The sequence below is a fragment of the Nyctibius grandis genome, chromosome 25 (genome assembly GCF_013368605.1).
Source record: "Nyctibius grandis isolate bNycGra1 chromosome 25, bNycGra1.pri, whole genome shotgun sequence".
NCBI lineage: Eukaryota > Metazoa > Chordata > Aves > Nyctibiiformes > Nyctibiidae > Nyctibius > Nyctibius grandis.
Window position 1 is genome coordinate 5,354,162 of NC_090682.1, and position 15,478 is coordinate 5,369,639.

Genomic DNA, 15,478 nt, shown 5'->3' on the forward strand with positions numbered 1-15,478 from the left:
TGCTGCTTGTGCCAGGGTCCTTCCCATGTGCCCGTGCCCGCACGCTGCCCATGGGGCTGCCAAGGCCCCCGCATCCTCCAGAGCAGCCAGAGCAGCTGTGCTCTGCTCCCTGCCTGGGGTCATGGGAGCCAGGGACCGCAGGGTACACTCGCCCTCGGGTTTGGGAGCAGGTCTTGTCACCATCCCCTGACACCGCTGGTGACCCCCAGCAGCCTCCCTGAGTCACACCCAGCCACGTCCCTTGCTCAGCCCTCCCTGCTTAAGGGCTGGAGCCGGGCAGGAGGGAGGAAAATGCCACTATAATTGCATCCCTCCTAATTATCCTCGGCAGGTGCTGGCTGAGTCACGGCCACCCCGGTGCCGGTGTACCACGAGGCCATGCCGCCCTGGGCGGGTCAGGCATCGGGGAGCGGTGCAGGGTGGGTGCTCCGGTGTCCCCGTGGAGCTCCGAGGGGTGGGCGCTCCTGTGCCCGCACCGCCGTGCCCGCTGCCCCCTGCCCACCTTTGCTGCAGGCTTATGGGGCTCTTCTCCCCGTGGCTTGTCCCAAGCAGGGCAAAACCCAGACCTCCTCCACTCACCTTGGTGCTCATCACTGGCAGCCATGGGCACCCCCTCCTTCTGCCTCCCTGACCCCCACACCAAGTTGTGTCCCACCCCGCTCCCTCTCTCAATTCTCCATCCATCCTTTCCCTCCGGGACCTCCACCTCCCTCCCCAAATCTCTCCTCTCCCCACACTTACTCTCAGTCATCCATCTTCATTCCCACAGCCCCCCTGCCTCCGCAGCCTCCCCTCCCAGCACCCTCTGGCCACGGGCCACCAGCCCCCTCGGGTTCACGTCCCCTTTAAGCCTCCCTGAACCTGGAATGCGAGAGGAGCATTTCGGCGCCCTGTGAGGTCAGATAAAGACACTATATTTATCTAGCCGGTAACCTGAGCCCTGAATTTCTGCGGTGGCGTTTTTACGCGGCCCCACAGCCCTCCGGCTCGGCCCCCTCTGGCCATCGCGTCCGCTCCCTGCGGGGTGGAGGAGCTGAGCTGTGGGGTGGCCTGTCCCCTGCGAAGGGCTCGGGTGCTGCCAGCCCCACTCGCTCTCCTCTGGCCCCGGGGGAAGCGCTCCGAGGAGGCAGGATCGGCCCCGCGGGCATCACCCCGTGACCAGCCACTCGCCCCCTGACCAGCCGCCGGCCACCCAGCTCGCACACAGGTGAGTGGAGGGGGTGCCCCAGGAGGGGGCTGCGGCACCAGGGACTCAGAGGCACTCGCGAAACTGCCCCCCTCATCCTTCATCTGGGTAAAACCAGGGGGAGAGGTTTGCCATGTGTATGTCTCCAGGGAGCAGGTTCAGAGCTCACGCACGAAAATTTGGCCTCTCACCTGCGGCAAGCCACGCTCCCCGGCACCCTCCTCGTCCCCCAGCGTGGGCAGAGCCGTGTGCTCGGGCACTTCCCCGGGGTCCCCTCCTTTTTTCCACCCGCAGACCTCAAAGCAATAATGTGCCCTGGGTCTTACATCAAGGTTCCCCGTGAGTTTGGGGTTTTACTGCCTGGGGGGTGGCCCGGGAGCGGCGAGCAGCAGGTTCTGCTGCCGGGTGGGGATGCGTCAGCTGCACAGAGCGAGTCTGAGGTGAGGACACCCTGGCCAGCACACGTGGCGTGAGTTTGGAGGGTTCTCAAGCCCCGTGGCTGGTAGGGGAAGGGCCCTGGCCAGGCTGTCCCTGTCTGCACGTGTGACCTTGGGCAGGTCCTGTCGCTCCGGGGTGTGTGAGCAGTGGGGTCAGCACCGGAGCCAGGGCAGCTTCTCCCGACCCCTCCGGCGCTGTCAGGGGCACACGGAGCCCCTCCGCCCCAAACCACTTGCAGGCTGGAGCAGGCAAGGTGCTTCCCACAGGGTCCCCCCTCTGCCTCTGCTGCTGCGCAAGGCTGGGAGCTCCCACGTAACCTCCAGGCTGGGACATTGTGTCTCAGGGGAGCGGGGACACAGCTCCAAGCCTGCGTAAGTGAGAAGCAGCTGTGCCATAACACCTTGGATGGAGCCAGCACCGTGTAAGCTGAGCCTGCCCTGGGGCTCCGCGGCCACCAAGGGGGACAGCTGCCACCGGGCCACAGGCAGGAGGGCCCGGCAGAGGACAGCAGCCAGAGAAGGAGCAGGGCCCATGCTCCTCTGCCTCCGGGGTGAAGGGTTTGCCTCCCAGCTTTGGGTTGAGCTTCCCACCGGGAAGGCTGCCGGAGCTGGGGGCCAGGGCGGGACTCCCCAGCAGCCCCGCGGTGCCCTGGATCCCAGCTGCTGCCCAGCCATGTGACGGCAGACCGGACATTCCTGTGCCTCAGTTTCCCCTGACACCCCGTGAGGATGCTCAGGGTGCAGGAGGCCTGACTCAGCCGTGCCATGCAGGGCTTTGCCAGGCAGCAGGACAGCTCAGCACTATTATGGGCAGGGAGGGGCCAGGCAGGCCAGGAAGCGATGGGAGGAACCGGGGTTTTCTCACACCCCCTCAGCTCCTCTGGCTCCTGGCATGCTCCGCTCTCCCGCAGCCCTGGGGTCCGTTCTGAGGTGACATGAGGACTCCGCAGCGCCTGCAGCCCTAACCTGTGCAGCAATCCTCCGTGGTAAGACCTTCTCTTTCCACAATACCCATGGGTTAGCTGCTGTGGCTGAGTCAGGTTCCCCATCCCGAGCCCTGCATCCCTCCATCGGCTCCCCTGCACCCCGGGGGCAGAGCGCACTGTGCCCCCCCAGGGGAGCCGCTGCTGGGGCCGGCGGGGGCACGGCACACTGGGAGGGCACGGGCACCACTGGTAGTGGGCAATGGCATGGGGCTGTCCCAGCTCTGAGGCGCCTGTCCTGAGCACAGGTCATCTCTGCTGACTAAGGGGGACAGGCAACAGCAGCAGCCCGGAGGGTCCCTGTGCCAGGCTGCTCCGTGTCCCAGCAAGGCAGGCAGCCAGGCGTGGGCTCCCTGGCAGCCGAGGGGCTCCATCGCTCTCACTCTGGCACCCGCGGGGGATGCCAGCCCCTTGGCCAGGGTCCCACATCCCTCCAAGCAAAATTCCCCACTGTCCGTGTCAAATCCTCCCAGCACAGGCAAGGGCAGCCGCAGCCTGGCCGGGAAGGGCCGGGTGTTTCGTGGAGTACTTGCCTGGGAGCAGATTATTCACCCCTCAGCCTCTGTTCCCAAACAGGTCTGTGCGCTCCACCTTGCTCTTGCTTGTAAATAGTTTCCTCTCCCCTGTGGGACGGTTGTTCCCTGGGCAATAACAACAGCAAGCTGGGATGCAGCTGGCTGGCTGGAAAGCCGGGCTGCTGGCCAGGAGGCCACGGTGGCTGGATGGTGCTTCTCACTGCCATCTCCTGAAAGCAGTGCCGGGGCATTTCCACGTCGGGGTTACATGGGCAGCTGGGGGAAACACTTGCAGAGGGGTGCTGGGGACAGGCATGTCCAGGGACTCCCGGGCTCTGAGCAGGAGCCTGGGTCCCCCCCGGGGCCAGGCGGGGAGTGATGCTGTGGTGGCTCCTCTTGCCAAGGATCCAGCACCCATCCCCAAGCTGGATGCGCCCTGCGTGCTGCCAGGGCTGCGCGAGGGCTGGGCCAGGCACCAGCTCCGTCACCTCCCGGCTTGGATCCTGGCCAGAGCCCGCCCCGGCTGGGCTGGGAAAAGCCTCTGAATCAGGGTCATCTCCCGGGTGACTGGAGACTCTCAGAGCCATACGAGCCACTGTCCGGCCAGGGAAGGGACACCAGGCACCCGGGGAGCCGAGCGAGAGCAACGCCAGGACAAGGAGCCCGGCTGGGGTCCTGCCCACACCCATACCAGCCACAGCCCCAGGACAGGTAGGGGACCAGCCATCAGGCCACAAGCAAACTTTCCTCTGGCTCAGGACAGCCTGCATTTGCAGGTGCTGGAGGCTGCTGGCTGCTGCGCTGCCCTGTCCCAGCTCTGGGTGCTTCTGTCCCTGTCCCCCGTGTGCTTCTCTCCTGCCCTGTGCAGGTGCCACAGGGCAGAAGCCACCAGGTCCCTGTGGGGACCAAGTGTGGGGCTGTCGCCCACCCCTACGGGCTGGCTCTGCCCAGCTGGCGGGGGCACAGCAGTCACTGGGAGGACTCACGTCAGCTGGAATTACTGCTGGGAGGCTACCGGGGCACAGCCGCGGCAGGGAGATGGGCAGGCTGCTTGGGCGGCCACTGCAATGAGGGGATCCCTGGTGGTGCCATGGGACAGCCACGGGATGGTGTGGCAGGGATGCCAGTGCTGGGGCAGAGGTGACCGCTGCAGTCCTTTGGCTTCAGTGGCTGTGGGTGCAGGGCTGCTGGGTGCCTCTGGCTGTGCCCCGGGGCTCCCTTCTGCGATACAGGGTGCCCGAAGGCACACGAGTGGCAGTGCCAGCTGGGCCCTGCTGTCCCAGGCTCCCCAGGAGGGTTGGCAGGTGGCAGGAGCCATGGCCACGCTGCACCCCACAGCCCCCTGCACCCGTCACCCCCTGGGTTCCCGCTGCTGCCTGCCCGCCCCTCCCAGGGTCTCCGGGCAAGGCAGGAGCCAGCGATCTACTGGGTGGGTGCTGGTGGTGGGTGCTCCATTGTGCTGCCCACAGAAGCTGACCCCAGGCTCTTCTCTTGCAGTCGATGCCTCCAGGAGAGCCCGCTGAGCCCCAGCCTCCAGCATGTCCCAGCTCTCCTCCACCCTGAAGCGGTACGTCGACTCGTCCCGCTATGCCGAGACCACCTACAGCAAGGTGCCCAGCGGCTACGGCTCCTACACCTCCTATGGATCCTCCTTGGCCACCGCCTATGCGGACAGCGACAAAATCGGCTTCAAAACCAGCTACCTGCCCTCCCCCCGGTACCACCACTCGGGGCTGTCCCCAACCAGTGGCTATGAGAGCAGCCGGCTGTCCCTGTACCCCGACTCCAGCATCCGCCTGAGCCCCACGTACATCCGCACCCAGCCCCGGCCGCCCGGCGGGGGGCTGAGCGGGGGCGTGTGCTACGCCTTCGCAGGGGCCCCCAGCAGCCCCCCGGGCTACCTGCCCACCACAGCACCTCTCAGCCGTCGCAAATCCATCAGCCACTCGGACCTGGCACGGGAGTTTTCGGGGCTGCACACTTCAGACAGTGCCTATGCGCCCGCCCCCGGCCCCCTCAGCACCCGGGGCCGCCCGGAGCTCAGTGCCCTGCAGGGTCTCTACCAGGCTGCCACACACTCCGACTATGTCTGCAGCTACCTGGAGAGCTACGGGAGGAAAAGCAGCCCTGACAGGCTCCCCATGGGCTCTGCCTTGCCACCCTCGGGCACCCGCTGCGCCAGCCAGCCCTGCGAGAGGAACGACAGCTCCTGTGATGTGCCTGCCCGGGACCCCACGGTACGTGGTGCCTGCTGGAGGTGGGGGGATGAAGCGGGGCTGGCAGGGGGTATCTGGTCCGTGCCCGCTTGTGCTGAGCTGGGGAGCCCGAGGCACCTTGCGCGCTCTCCCCGGGGATCTCGGTGCGTGGCTCCGTGCCTCAGTCTCTGCATCTGTGCCACACAGGGCTGCTGCTGGCCCTTCAAGCTGCCCTTGCTCGCACGGCAGCCCTGGGCCAGAGCTGCTGAGACAGACGTGTGCAGGCAGGTGGGTGCCCTCTGAGGAGCTGTGCTCCGCGCTGCCCGCACCGCTGTGGGCACAGCTCACGGGGCTCCCCATGGGCGCCTGGGTCTGAGGGTGCCCAGCACGGGGCTGAAGAGGGTTTCCTTCTGCCTCGTCCCAGGTAGAGAAGGTGACCTGTCCGGGCTGGGCACTCGCCCTGCTGGAGCCACCCAGCTGGGAAGGCTGGTTTGGCTCGTGCTGGCTCTGGCGCGGTGACTCGGTGCCCAGCCGCCCGTCAGGTTTTTCACCGGTGCCCTGTGATGCTTGCTCCCTGGCACGGTCTGCTGCTGCCACCCTGGGGCTCCGTGCCCCAGCCCCACGCAGGGCCGTGGCAGCCAGGGGAGCAGCACTTTCCCCATGGCAGCGGCTGCTCCGTACAGCATCACATGCGGCGCAGGCGCTCCGTGACCCAGGTATCAATTGGTGCTGCACCATCCCCAGAGCCTCAGCCCAGGCCAGCAGCAGGCATCACGCACGCAGCCCGGCTCGGGCACGCACGGGAGCAGCCTGGTAATTTTCCACTCAGGTTTCCTTCCAAGATCTGGTCAGGCTCTGCCCGCATTGTCTCCCGCTCTCTTTCCAGTTGGCCTTCTTTCACCCATGGAGGCTGGTCTGCCCCGGCGCAGGGTCTGACCTGCCCTTTGCTTCCCCGCGGCTCTGCCCCACTGTCGGCCGCCAAACTGGGGTGATAAGGGCTGGGGGGTTCTTTTCTGCTTCCCTGCAAGCAGGAGAGGAAGCTCTTTCCCTTTCCAGCCAGTGCCCCCACATCCCTCCCTGTGCCCAAGCGCCTGGGAAAAGGGCTGTGGGAGCAGCCTGGAGGTCTGGCCCGTGCCCTTGGGCTGGGGAGGCACAGCCGGAGCCATGGGGTAGGGAGGAGAGGCGGCTGCTCCTGCCCACCACGTGCCCACAGCTGGGGGTCAGCAAGAAAGGTCTCCCCCCTGTCCCTCTGAGGCTGCCCGTCCTATCCCTGGCAGGGCTGGCTCCGCTCTTCCCTCTCCCTGGCACTCACCCTGGTTTTAAACACCCACTTGAGCCCCCAGGCACAGGAGCAGGGGCAATGGAGGCGGTGCAGCATCGCAGCCCTCTGCCAGCATCTCACCTGCCCCTTCCCCAGCGCCCTCCACCTCAGAACCAGCTGCACCCCAGGCAGCGCCAGCCGTGCCCTGCCCTGGTGTGGGACCCCCTGTGCCCAGCCTGCCTGGTCCCTGGACCCCAGCCCTGGGGTGAGGGAGCAGGCTGGGGGGCTGGGGGGAGTGGCGGAGTGGTGCTGTGGAAGGGAATTCCTGCCTCCCCCTCCCACACCAGGCCCTCGTAGGGGGGACCGAGGGGGGACCCAGCAGCCGCCGCCAGCCACCGGCACTCAGAAAAGCCCTCGTCCCCACTGCTGGGGCAGGGGGCCACAGCCCCGGGTGCCCACACGCCGCCCCGCTGTGGGTGCTAGCCTGCTGCCCTGGGGTGGCCCTGGGGCAGCAGGGGCTGTGCTGCTCCCAAACCCAGCCTTGTGGTCCGCGTGCCAGCGCAGCCGGGACTTTCCAGCCAGCAAAGGTGAGCAGGGCTCAGCAGCTGGCACAGGGGGCTGGGGCAGGCAGGGAGGCTGGATCGGTGATGCTGGCTTAGGTTTCCTTGGTGCTTTGATGGGCTCACCTGCTATTTTCCACTCCTGTGCTTTTTTTCTCCCTTTCCCAAGCCGGGAAGCAAATGTACCCGTCGTAAAACAGACGTGGGCGCCTGCGGTCGTGCCTGGTGCCGGAAACAAGCACATGTTGTGGCCCCGGCGCTGCCATCGGTTCTGCCCCATTACCCAGCCCCAAGGGCAGTGCCAGCAGCACCCGGTCCCGCCGGAGCCAGGGCATGGCAGGGCTGGATCATGCCTCCTTCCATCCCTTCTTCCCCAGCTGCCCCCTGCCTCCGCACCTCACGAGCCACCATCCAGAGGAGCCTGCAGCCAGGAGACGAGGGTGCCCACATTTGTTCCTACCCACACTGTCACTTTGTGCCTCAGTTTACCGTCCCGCAGGGCAAAGGGAGGCACGTGCAGCTGCCGTGAGTGCCGAGCCGCTGGCTCTGCACAGGGCTGTGCCAGCTCCTGGGAAGGGCAGGCTGGTGTGGGGCAGGCCTGGCGCTGTGCCGCCCCATTAACCACCCTGGGTGAACATAGGGTCAGGAGGCCAGAGCCACCCACAAAATCGCCAGCAGCTCTCTGCGGTCCCATCCTGAGCAGGTGACGTCTCTGGCTGGTGGCCAGCCCTGGCTCTGCCTGCCTTCACGGTGCCAGCCGGGCCCATGGCAACCTCTGCCTGTGGCAGAAGGTCAATGCCACAGCGGGGACAGCTGAGGGCAGGGAGCTGGCTCTGAGCGATGCCTTCCTGCCAGGGCTCCCCTTCTCCCTCCAGCTCCAGTCTTGCCCTGGGAGCCTGCGTGCCGCTCTGGCTGGAGGGGAGTTTGGTCCTTGGCTCGGGGCACCCAGTGTCACCAGGGCACCCAATGTCACCAGGGCACAGGGTTGGGCACGGGATGTGGCTGACACCACCCTTCTTGCCACGGAACCGGCTCTGCGGGCATGGTGCATGCCCAGGGAGGGTGCTGCTGCAGCACCCTGCACGGCGCTTGGGGCAGGCTGTGCACCGGGGCCAATCCTGCCCCGGGCTACCCACCGGGCTGCAGGGCAGGGTGGTGGGAGCCCTGGCTGCGTGCGCAGCTCTGGCACAGGGGTACGCGCGCTGGGGAGCCGTGCCACGGCCCCGGGGCCCAGGCTGCGACCTGCCAGGGCTGCGGGAGTGCGTCGCAGAGCACCCACGCAGCCTGCGGGAGGCTGGCGGGGTGCACGCCGTGTCCCTGCGTGTGTACGGTGTACACACCGCGGGGTGTGCATATACACACACCCGCGCGCACGCAAGGGGGGATTACGACAAGCATCCTGTTGTGATGCAAAAAGCCCTGGCCCTGCAGATGAATAACGCTGCAAGATGCCTCCTCAGATATTTTTGCTGGTGCCAAAAATAGTCTCCCCCCTCGCCCCCCCCCAGTCAGCCCCTCCACTGGCTGCGCCGAGCTCGTGCCGCGGACAGGGGAGGCTGCATCCGCAGCAATGAGGAGTCAAACAGCAGCACTGGGGGTGTATTGGTGGGGGCTGGCACGGGAGGAAAGCAGCCTCTGCCCAGTGCCTCCAGCTCCCCTGGGAGGCAGGGAAAATGGAAATTTCCCGGAGCGGGCGGGTGAGACACCTGGGCACAGACAGCAGTCGCAAGCCTCTACCGCGTGCCCTGCTGCGGTCAGAGGGGTGAAGCAGCAGGAGATGCAGGACTGGGACGCAGGACACCCGGGCTCCCTGCCAGCGTCTGCATGTGCCTTTGCTGCAGGAGAAGAGCCAGAGCCCTGCCTGCTCCGTGCCTCAGTTTACCCAGCACTCAGAGGGGAAACACCAGATGGGGTCTTTGCTCCACACAGGATCTGCGGGGAGTTTTTCCCCAAGGAAGGAAGCAAGGCACTGAAACACCCTCTGAGCTCAGTGCTAGTGCATCCCCCAAAGCGGGGGGGTGTGCACTGTCTGCTGTTGCTCAGTTCCCCCAAAATGGCACTGCCCAGGAACCTGGCACTGGCCCTGCAGGGAAGGCACATGCCCAGGAGCCCCACAACCGTCTCAGACAGCCCCCAGCCCCTCTCTGGGTACAGGCACCCCGTGCACCCCCATGCAGTGGGGCTGTCCCAGTTTTACCACACCGGTTTTGGTGAGTGACCCCCAGCTGGGGCAGACCCGCTCTCTGCCAAGCGCCCACCCAGCTCTCAGGCCAGCACCGCACTGGGGGCCGGCGAGCTGGTCCCGTCAGCCCTGGTCCCCCAGGGGCATGGGGGAGCCGGCACTTCTCCGGCTGCCGCCTTGCACTGGGTGCCCAGTGCCGGTGTGGTGCCGGTGTTGGGGGACAGGCACCCCGCAGCACCGGGATCCCCGCTGCCGAGAGCTGCCGGGCTGCGGGGCACCAGAGGGGCGGTGGGGTCAGCGGGCCGCACCGGGGCACCGCACGCAGCCTCCCCAGAGGCCCCCGGTGCCGGGGCCCTGCCGCCGCCACGGGCTCGGCGTGCCGGGAGCATGGCCCACGGGCACGGCCGCCCCTCGCGGGCCCCCCTGGCTCACGGCGCGGCTGTACCACGCGGTGCGGCGGGGGCTGGCCGTCACGGAGCCCGTCACCGAGCCCGCCGCCGCCTCTCCACCCATTTGATGTCAGAGCCGCTCAGGTGCCGTCAGCCCCAGAGCCGGCGCGGGCTCCGGCACCGCACGCCTCAGCACCGCGGGGCTCCGGCGAGGCCGGGCGCCTGACCCCGTGCCCCGAGGCAAGGGGGGCCCGCTCGGCACCCCCCGGCATCCCCCCGTCCGCGGCTGCCCCTTGTCTGCTCGCCGTGCCCACGAGGGCCACCATGAGGGACTCCTACACGGTGACGCTGCCCGAGGAGCCCCCCGCGCTCCCCGACCTTCACAAGGACCTGCGTCCTCGCACCTCCATGCCGGGGTCCCTGTTGGTCTCCACCTTCGTCGGGCTCGTCCTCAACAAGACCAAGGTACGAGCCCCGTGGCTGCCTGCAGCCCCTGCCCTCCGCCTTGGGGGCAGAGAGGGGGGCACGGGGAGGGGGCAGACCCTGCCCTTGCTGGGGAGCGTGGGGTACCCCTCGGCATCCCCCTTGCCGGAGGATGGGGTGCCTGGGTGGGCGTCCGTCCCGGCTGGCCGTGGGGCTGGAGCACCCCGGTGTCCCACAGGAGGGGCAGGGAGCCGGTGAAAGCACGTGTCGGGACACCTGGGCGCCTGTCCCAGCCCTGCCCCTGCGGTGACCTTGGCCAAGTCCCCGTGTCCCAGCCTACCCACTGCTACCCTGGCCACGCTGGCCCCTTCGCAGTGTCACCGGGATGAGCTTGGCTGTCCCCAGAGCCACCGTGCTGGGGCAGATCCCCCCTGCGGGGATGGCAGAGGCAGAGGGCAGGGAGGGCAGGGGGTGGGCACTTATGTAAGTCTGGCTGCTTCGGCTCGGCTGCTGCCCCAACAGGCACTTGGCAGGTGGCCCCGGATGGGGCAGGACAGGCCAGATCTTGTCCCTTGTCCTCATCCCCTGTGCCCCGTCCCCCTCCTGCAGTGCAGCCTCAGGGACTCCCCAGCTGCCGCCGCGTGAGCCAGCTCTCCTTCGCCGCCTCTGAGCAGCGCCGTGTCCTAGATAAAGCCCTGGACGGGTGAGGGGGATTAGCTGGAGTTGAGTCACCCCGGGGAGGGAAAACAACGAGGGGGGGGAATAAGACCTTAGTGCACGTGGGCCTGTGTCATGGCATGGGAGCACCTGGACACCCCCAGCCCAGCCCCAGCCCTCCCCTGGGGTTGTGGGAGGTCTGTGGGAGGTCTGTGGTCTCCCAGGCCTGTGGGAGGTTTGTTCCCACCTTGGCAGGACACTCCGGTCCCTCCTGGCACGCAGCGGGAGCTGCCCGACAAGGGCAATCGGATGAGCAGCGTCCTGGTGGGGACGTCTGGGGCACATGAGGGCAGCTCCCAGGAGCTGCTGCTGCCCCCCTGGCACCGTCACCTTCCCTGCAGCAGGCGTGGGGCACTGAGTGCCACAGCCGGCCGTGGCTGGGGACACCCGTGTGCGCTGGGCACCGAGGGGACCCTCGCATGGCACACAGGGCACCCGGTCGGTGCGGCAGAGCCACGTGCACCCGCACAGGGCAGCCGGGTCCCCACCGACGCTGGTGCCCCCGCGGTGGGTGATGCCTGCGCCGTCGCTAAGGAGCACGTGTAACTGGATCTGGGTTATTTTGGGCTGCTGTCAGGGCTGGGTGTTCAGCACCTCCCACATACACACCAGCTGCTGCTATTTCGGAGCTGCTGGGCCCCCTCCCCTCCTCTCCTCCTCCCCCTCCTCACGCCTGGGGTGGGCAGCTGGGGCGTTTGCCTGAGGATCCTTAAAACCTGGTCAGGCTGGAGGGGCACGATCAGCAGTCTGACCCCACAAGCCCTGCCAGCCCCCCACCTGCTCCAGGGAGGTTCGCCCCACGCTACCCTCTGTGCCAGGCTCGCATGCGGAACCGGGAGCAGGACCCCTGCGCTCCCACCGCTCATCCCACCAGCGCCCAGTCGCCCATGCTGACAGAGGGGTGGGCAACCCTGCGGCCCCCCAGGCCCCTTCGGTCTCTTCAGCAAAGGGTGGTGATGTCTCCTGGCCCCGGCATGTCTCCCGGCCCCGGCATGTCTCCCAGGCTGACTGCTGCAGGGCTGGGCTTGTGCTTTCCTGGGTGGACTTTATCCTGCAGAAGAGCTGTGCCAAAGTCTGGACTGCGCTCGTGCAGGGCGTCCCCTCCGGGACACCCACCGTGGGCAGCGGCAGGGCACTGTGCACCTCCTGCGGCCACGGGGCAGGCACGGGGCACTGCCACCCACCAGCCTCCTGGGGCACGGGGATGGCAAGGGGAGGCAGCGGGGGGGGTGGCCTGGCCTGCAGCCCAGGGCATGGGGCAGCAGTGTCACCAGGCAGGGAGAACTTTGAGCCCTGCACGTTGTCCTGGGCCAGGGAGCCGAGCAGCAGCACGGGGCAGGCCGGCTGTGGCTTCATACCGAGTCCTCGGCCACAGTCCTGTGTGCAACCAGTGCAGATAGCCGCTGGCTCTGCCCGTGGTGCCCAGAGGAGATGGGGCCTCTGCTTGCACTTGAGGGTCTGCTCCCCGTGGGTGCCTGCGGCACCGTGGCCTCACCGGGCTGCCCGCAGGCACAGCCAGCCCGTGCCAGGCGCTGTCTCAGCCCTGTTCCTTCTCTCTGCAGAGCTCCAAGGCGGTGCAGGGGCTGACGGGCCTGCGAAACCTCGGCAACACGGTGAGTGCTTACCCCGGCACCGGGCTGCACGGCCCCAGCTCACACCGTGCTCTTCTGTGGGCGCATTGGTGGGGCAGCGGGAGCCCCGTCCCTGCGCCTCGCCTCCAGCACCCACACTCTGGCCCCGGCGGCTCCCTGCACCCCGCTCCCGACGGTGCTGGCTGAGGCAGGGGCTCCCGTACTCTGCACTGTTTCATCCCTGTCCTCTGCCCACCCGCCCCGAGCGTCCCCCTGCCACTGCCTGCCTCCCTCTGCCTCCCGTTGCCATGGTTTTCTCTTCTGCCTCCCCCAGTGCTTCATGAACTCCATCCTGCAGTGCCTGAGCAACACCAAAGAGCTGCGGGATTACTGCCTGCAGAACCAGTACCTGCGGGACCTCAACAACAGCAGCCGCATGCGCACCGCGCTCATGTCAGGTAACCATCACTCGCCGGCCCCTGGCTCCGCACCCCGCGGGGCTTCAGCCCTGCAGCACGTCCGTGCTCCCCCGGGCCACCCCGTGTCCTGGGGCACCCCCACCCAGAGGTCAGTGCTTCTCCCCAGCCTTGCTAGGGCAGGCACTGTGCCTGCGTGCCCAGCTGGTGGGATGATCGGGTCCTCTCTCCAGAGGGGACGGGGACAGCCATGGGGACCCCAGGGCGGGGTGCTGAGCTCTCCTGTGAAGGGCACAGCAATGCCATGCCACCAGGGCTGGCCGGAGCTGTGCTGCTGACCCGCCTCTCTGCCCACAGAGTTCGCAAAGCTGATCCAGCTGCTCTGGACCTCATCCCCCAACGAGAGCGTGAGCCCCTCCGAGTTCAAGACGCAGATCCAGAGATACGCCCCCCGCTTCGTTGGCTATAAGTAAGGGCTGTTGGTGTGGGGGTGGCAGGGGGGAGCTGAGCCCCCGCCACTGCTCACTGGCCATGCCCGTGTCTTGCAGCCAGCAGGATGCACAGGAGTTCCTGCGGTTCCTCCTCGATGGGCTGCACAGCGAGGTGAACCGTGTGCTGGTGCGGCCACGAGCCAGCACGGACACCCTGGACCACCTCCCGTAAGTGCTGGCTGGGGTGGAGGCAGTGGATGAGCTTGTCTGTGAACACAGTGCAGGGACAGTGGCCACGCGGGTCACTCTGGGCTGGGTCACGGGGGCCAGCGTCCCCCAGGCCCCACTCAGTACCGCTCTGTCTCTCCATCTCTTGCAGTGACGACGAGAAGAGCCGCCAGATGTGGAGGAGGTACCAGGAGAGAGAGGACAGCCGCATTGGCGGTGAGCAGGGCTGCAGGGAGAAGAAGGTAGAGCTGGGCTGGGAGTGGGCTGGGAACCAGGGCTCTTACCCTGCTTTGTCTCATCCCCACCAGACCTCTTTGTCGGGCAGCTGAAGAGTTCGCTGACCTGCAGCGAGTGCGGCTACTGCTCCACAGCCTTCGACCCCTTCTGGGACTTGTCCCTGCCCATCCCCAAGGTAAGGAGTCCCCACCAACCCCCAGCCCCCTGCCCCACACAGCCTGTCCCTGACTTGTGCTGTGCTCCTGCAGAAAGGCTACGGGGAGGTGACCCTCATGGACTGCCTACGGCTCTTCACCAAAGAGGACGTGCTAGATGGGGACGAGAAACCGGTACGGGACGTGGGGCTTGCCTTGGTGCCTGTGTTGACAGGACTGTGGGCTCAATGGGGCTGGCCTCTGCCCTCGCCCTCCTGCTGATGCTGTTTGTCTCCCACAGACGTGTTGTCGCTGCAAAGCCAGGACAAGGTGCACAAAGAAATTCAGCATCCAGAAGTTCCCCAAGATCCTGGTGCTTCGTATCCTTCAGGCGGAGGGACAGGGCCAGGGGGTGCTGGTGGGGGGACAGGCAGTTCTTGGCAGGCTCCCCTTTGTCCCTCGGCTCCTTGACGTACCCCCTCAGACCTGAAGCGCTTCTCAGAGGCCAGGGTACGAACGAGCAAGCTCACCACCTTTGTCAACTTCCAGCTGAAGGACCTGGACCTCCGGGAGTTTGCCTCGCAGAGCTGCAGTGAGTGCCAGGCCCTGCATGGGACCCAGGATGCTGCCCCCCAGGGTGCTGCAGCGTACAGGGGGGTGGGAGGTGGGAGCTGCAGACATCTGGGGGCAGCGGGGCAGAAGCTGGTACGGCTGAGCACCGCCCTTTCTCCCCGCAGACCACGCCGTTTACAACCTCTACGCGGTCTCCAACCACTCGGGCACCACCATGGGGGGACACTACACCGCCTACTGCAAGAGCCCCGTCTCCAGCGAGTGGCACAGCTTCAACGACTCCCGGTGAGGCTGCGCGTGGGACAGGGGCGGCTGCGGGGTCGGGGCAAGCGGGGAACCCCTGCCCGGGGCATCCCGGTGCCCCGTCCCCATTGCTGACAGCACGTCTCCCCATCTCCGCAGTGTTACCCCCATGTCATCCAGCCACGTCCGCAGCAGCGATGCCTACCTGCTCTTCTATGAGCTGGCCAGCCCGTCCTCCCGCATGTAGCCAGCCCTGCCTGCCTGGGGACCCCTGCACCACCCCTCGGAGCTGGACCCTCCAGGTTTCGGCCATTTGCCCCCAGGTGCAAGAGGGAGGTGAAGAGGAGAGACCCCGAGGTGGCTGCAGTGGGAGGCTGGAGGCAGCCAGGAGCAGACCCCGGGCAGGACACGCCAGCTCCCAGCCGAGGAGGGCAGCCGCGGCAGGGCAGGGCCCAGGCAGCTCAGGCGCCTCCTGGTCGCTGGTGTTTGGTTTTTACCTTGGGGTACGTTTTAGTTTCTTTTTTTTTTTTTTGGTGTGTAATAAAAATACTGAGCAAGGGACGCTGCGGGCATGGGGCTGCCTGCCCCGTGGGCTCAGCCAGGACCTCTGCTCCCCTGGGGGAGCACCCAGGAGAGCCTCCCGCACCCCTCCTGGCCTCTTGGCACTCCCGTTCTGCTTGGCCGTCCCAGAGGATTCATGAACTGCTCCCAGCCTCCTCCCAGCACTTCTGAACCTCCTGGCAAAGGACCCCAGCCCTTCAGTTGCCTCCGTCCCGTCTCAGGCAGCACGTCTGCAC

At 67.0% G+C, this 15,478-nt stretch overlaps 1 protein-coding gene across 2 annotated transcripts; it reads left to right on the forward strand.

Moving 5' to 3' along the window:
• The first annotated feature begins 963 nt into the window (after window positions 1–963).
• On the forward strand, window positions 964–15,011 carry USP2 (ubiquitin specific peptidase 2). Of its 2 annotated transcripts, XM_068418233.1 has the most exons (13): window positions 964–1,207; window positions 4,619–5,358; window positions 12,411–12,461; window positions 12,754–12,877; window positions 13,193–13,304; window positions 13,384–13,494; window positions 13,646–13,710; window positions 13,803–13,906; window positions 13,980–14,060; window positions 14,167–14,245; window positions 14,350–14,457; window positions 14,603–14,723; window positions 14,841–15,011. In XM_068418233.1, exons 2-13 carry the CDS (start codon window positions 4,660–4,662, stop codon window positions 14,926–14,928), a joined length of 1,743 nt encoding a protein of 580 aa, XP_068274334.1. In that variant the 5' UTR covers window positions 964–1,207; window positions 4,619–4,659; the 3' UTR covers window positions 14,929–15,011. The 2 variants fall into 2 exon arrangements, with proteins under 2 accessions (XP_068274334.1, XP_068274336.1); XM_068418235.1 differs by lacking the exons at window positions 964–1,207; window positions 4,619–5,358 and adding an exon at window positions 9,852–10,173.
• The last annotated feature ends 467 nt before the right edge of the window (window positions 15,012–15,478 follow it).

Excerpts from the sequence above, each read along its gene's own strand:
- USP2 (XM_068418233.1), top strand. The coding sequence starts at position 4,660 with ATGTCCCAGCTCTCCTCCACCCTGAAGCGGTACGTCGACTCGTCCCGC. Across the intron at positions 5,359-12,410 it reads TGCCTGCCCGGGACCCCACG|AGCTCCAAGGCGGTGCAGGG; the intron begins GTACGTGGTGCC and ends TTCTCTCTGCAG. Across the intron at positions 12,462-12,753 it reads TGCGAAACCTCGGCAACACG|TGCTTCATGAACTCCATCCT; the intron begins GTGAGTGCTTAC and ends TGCCTCCCCCAG.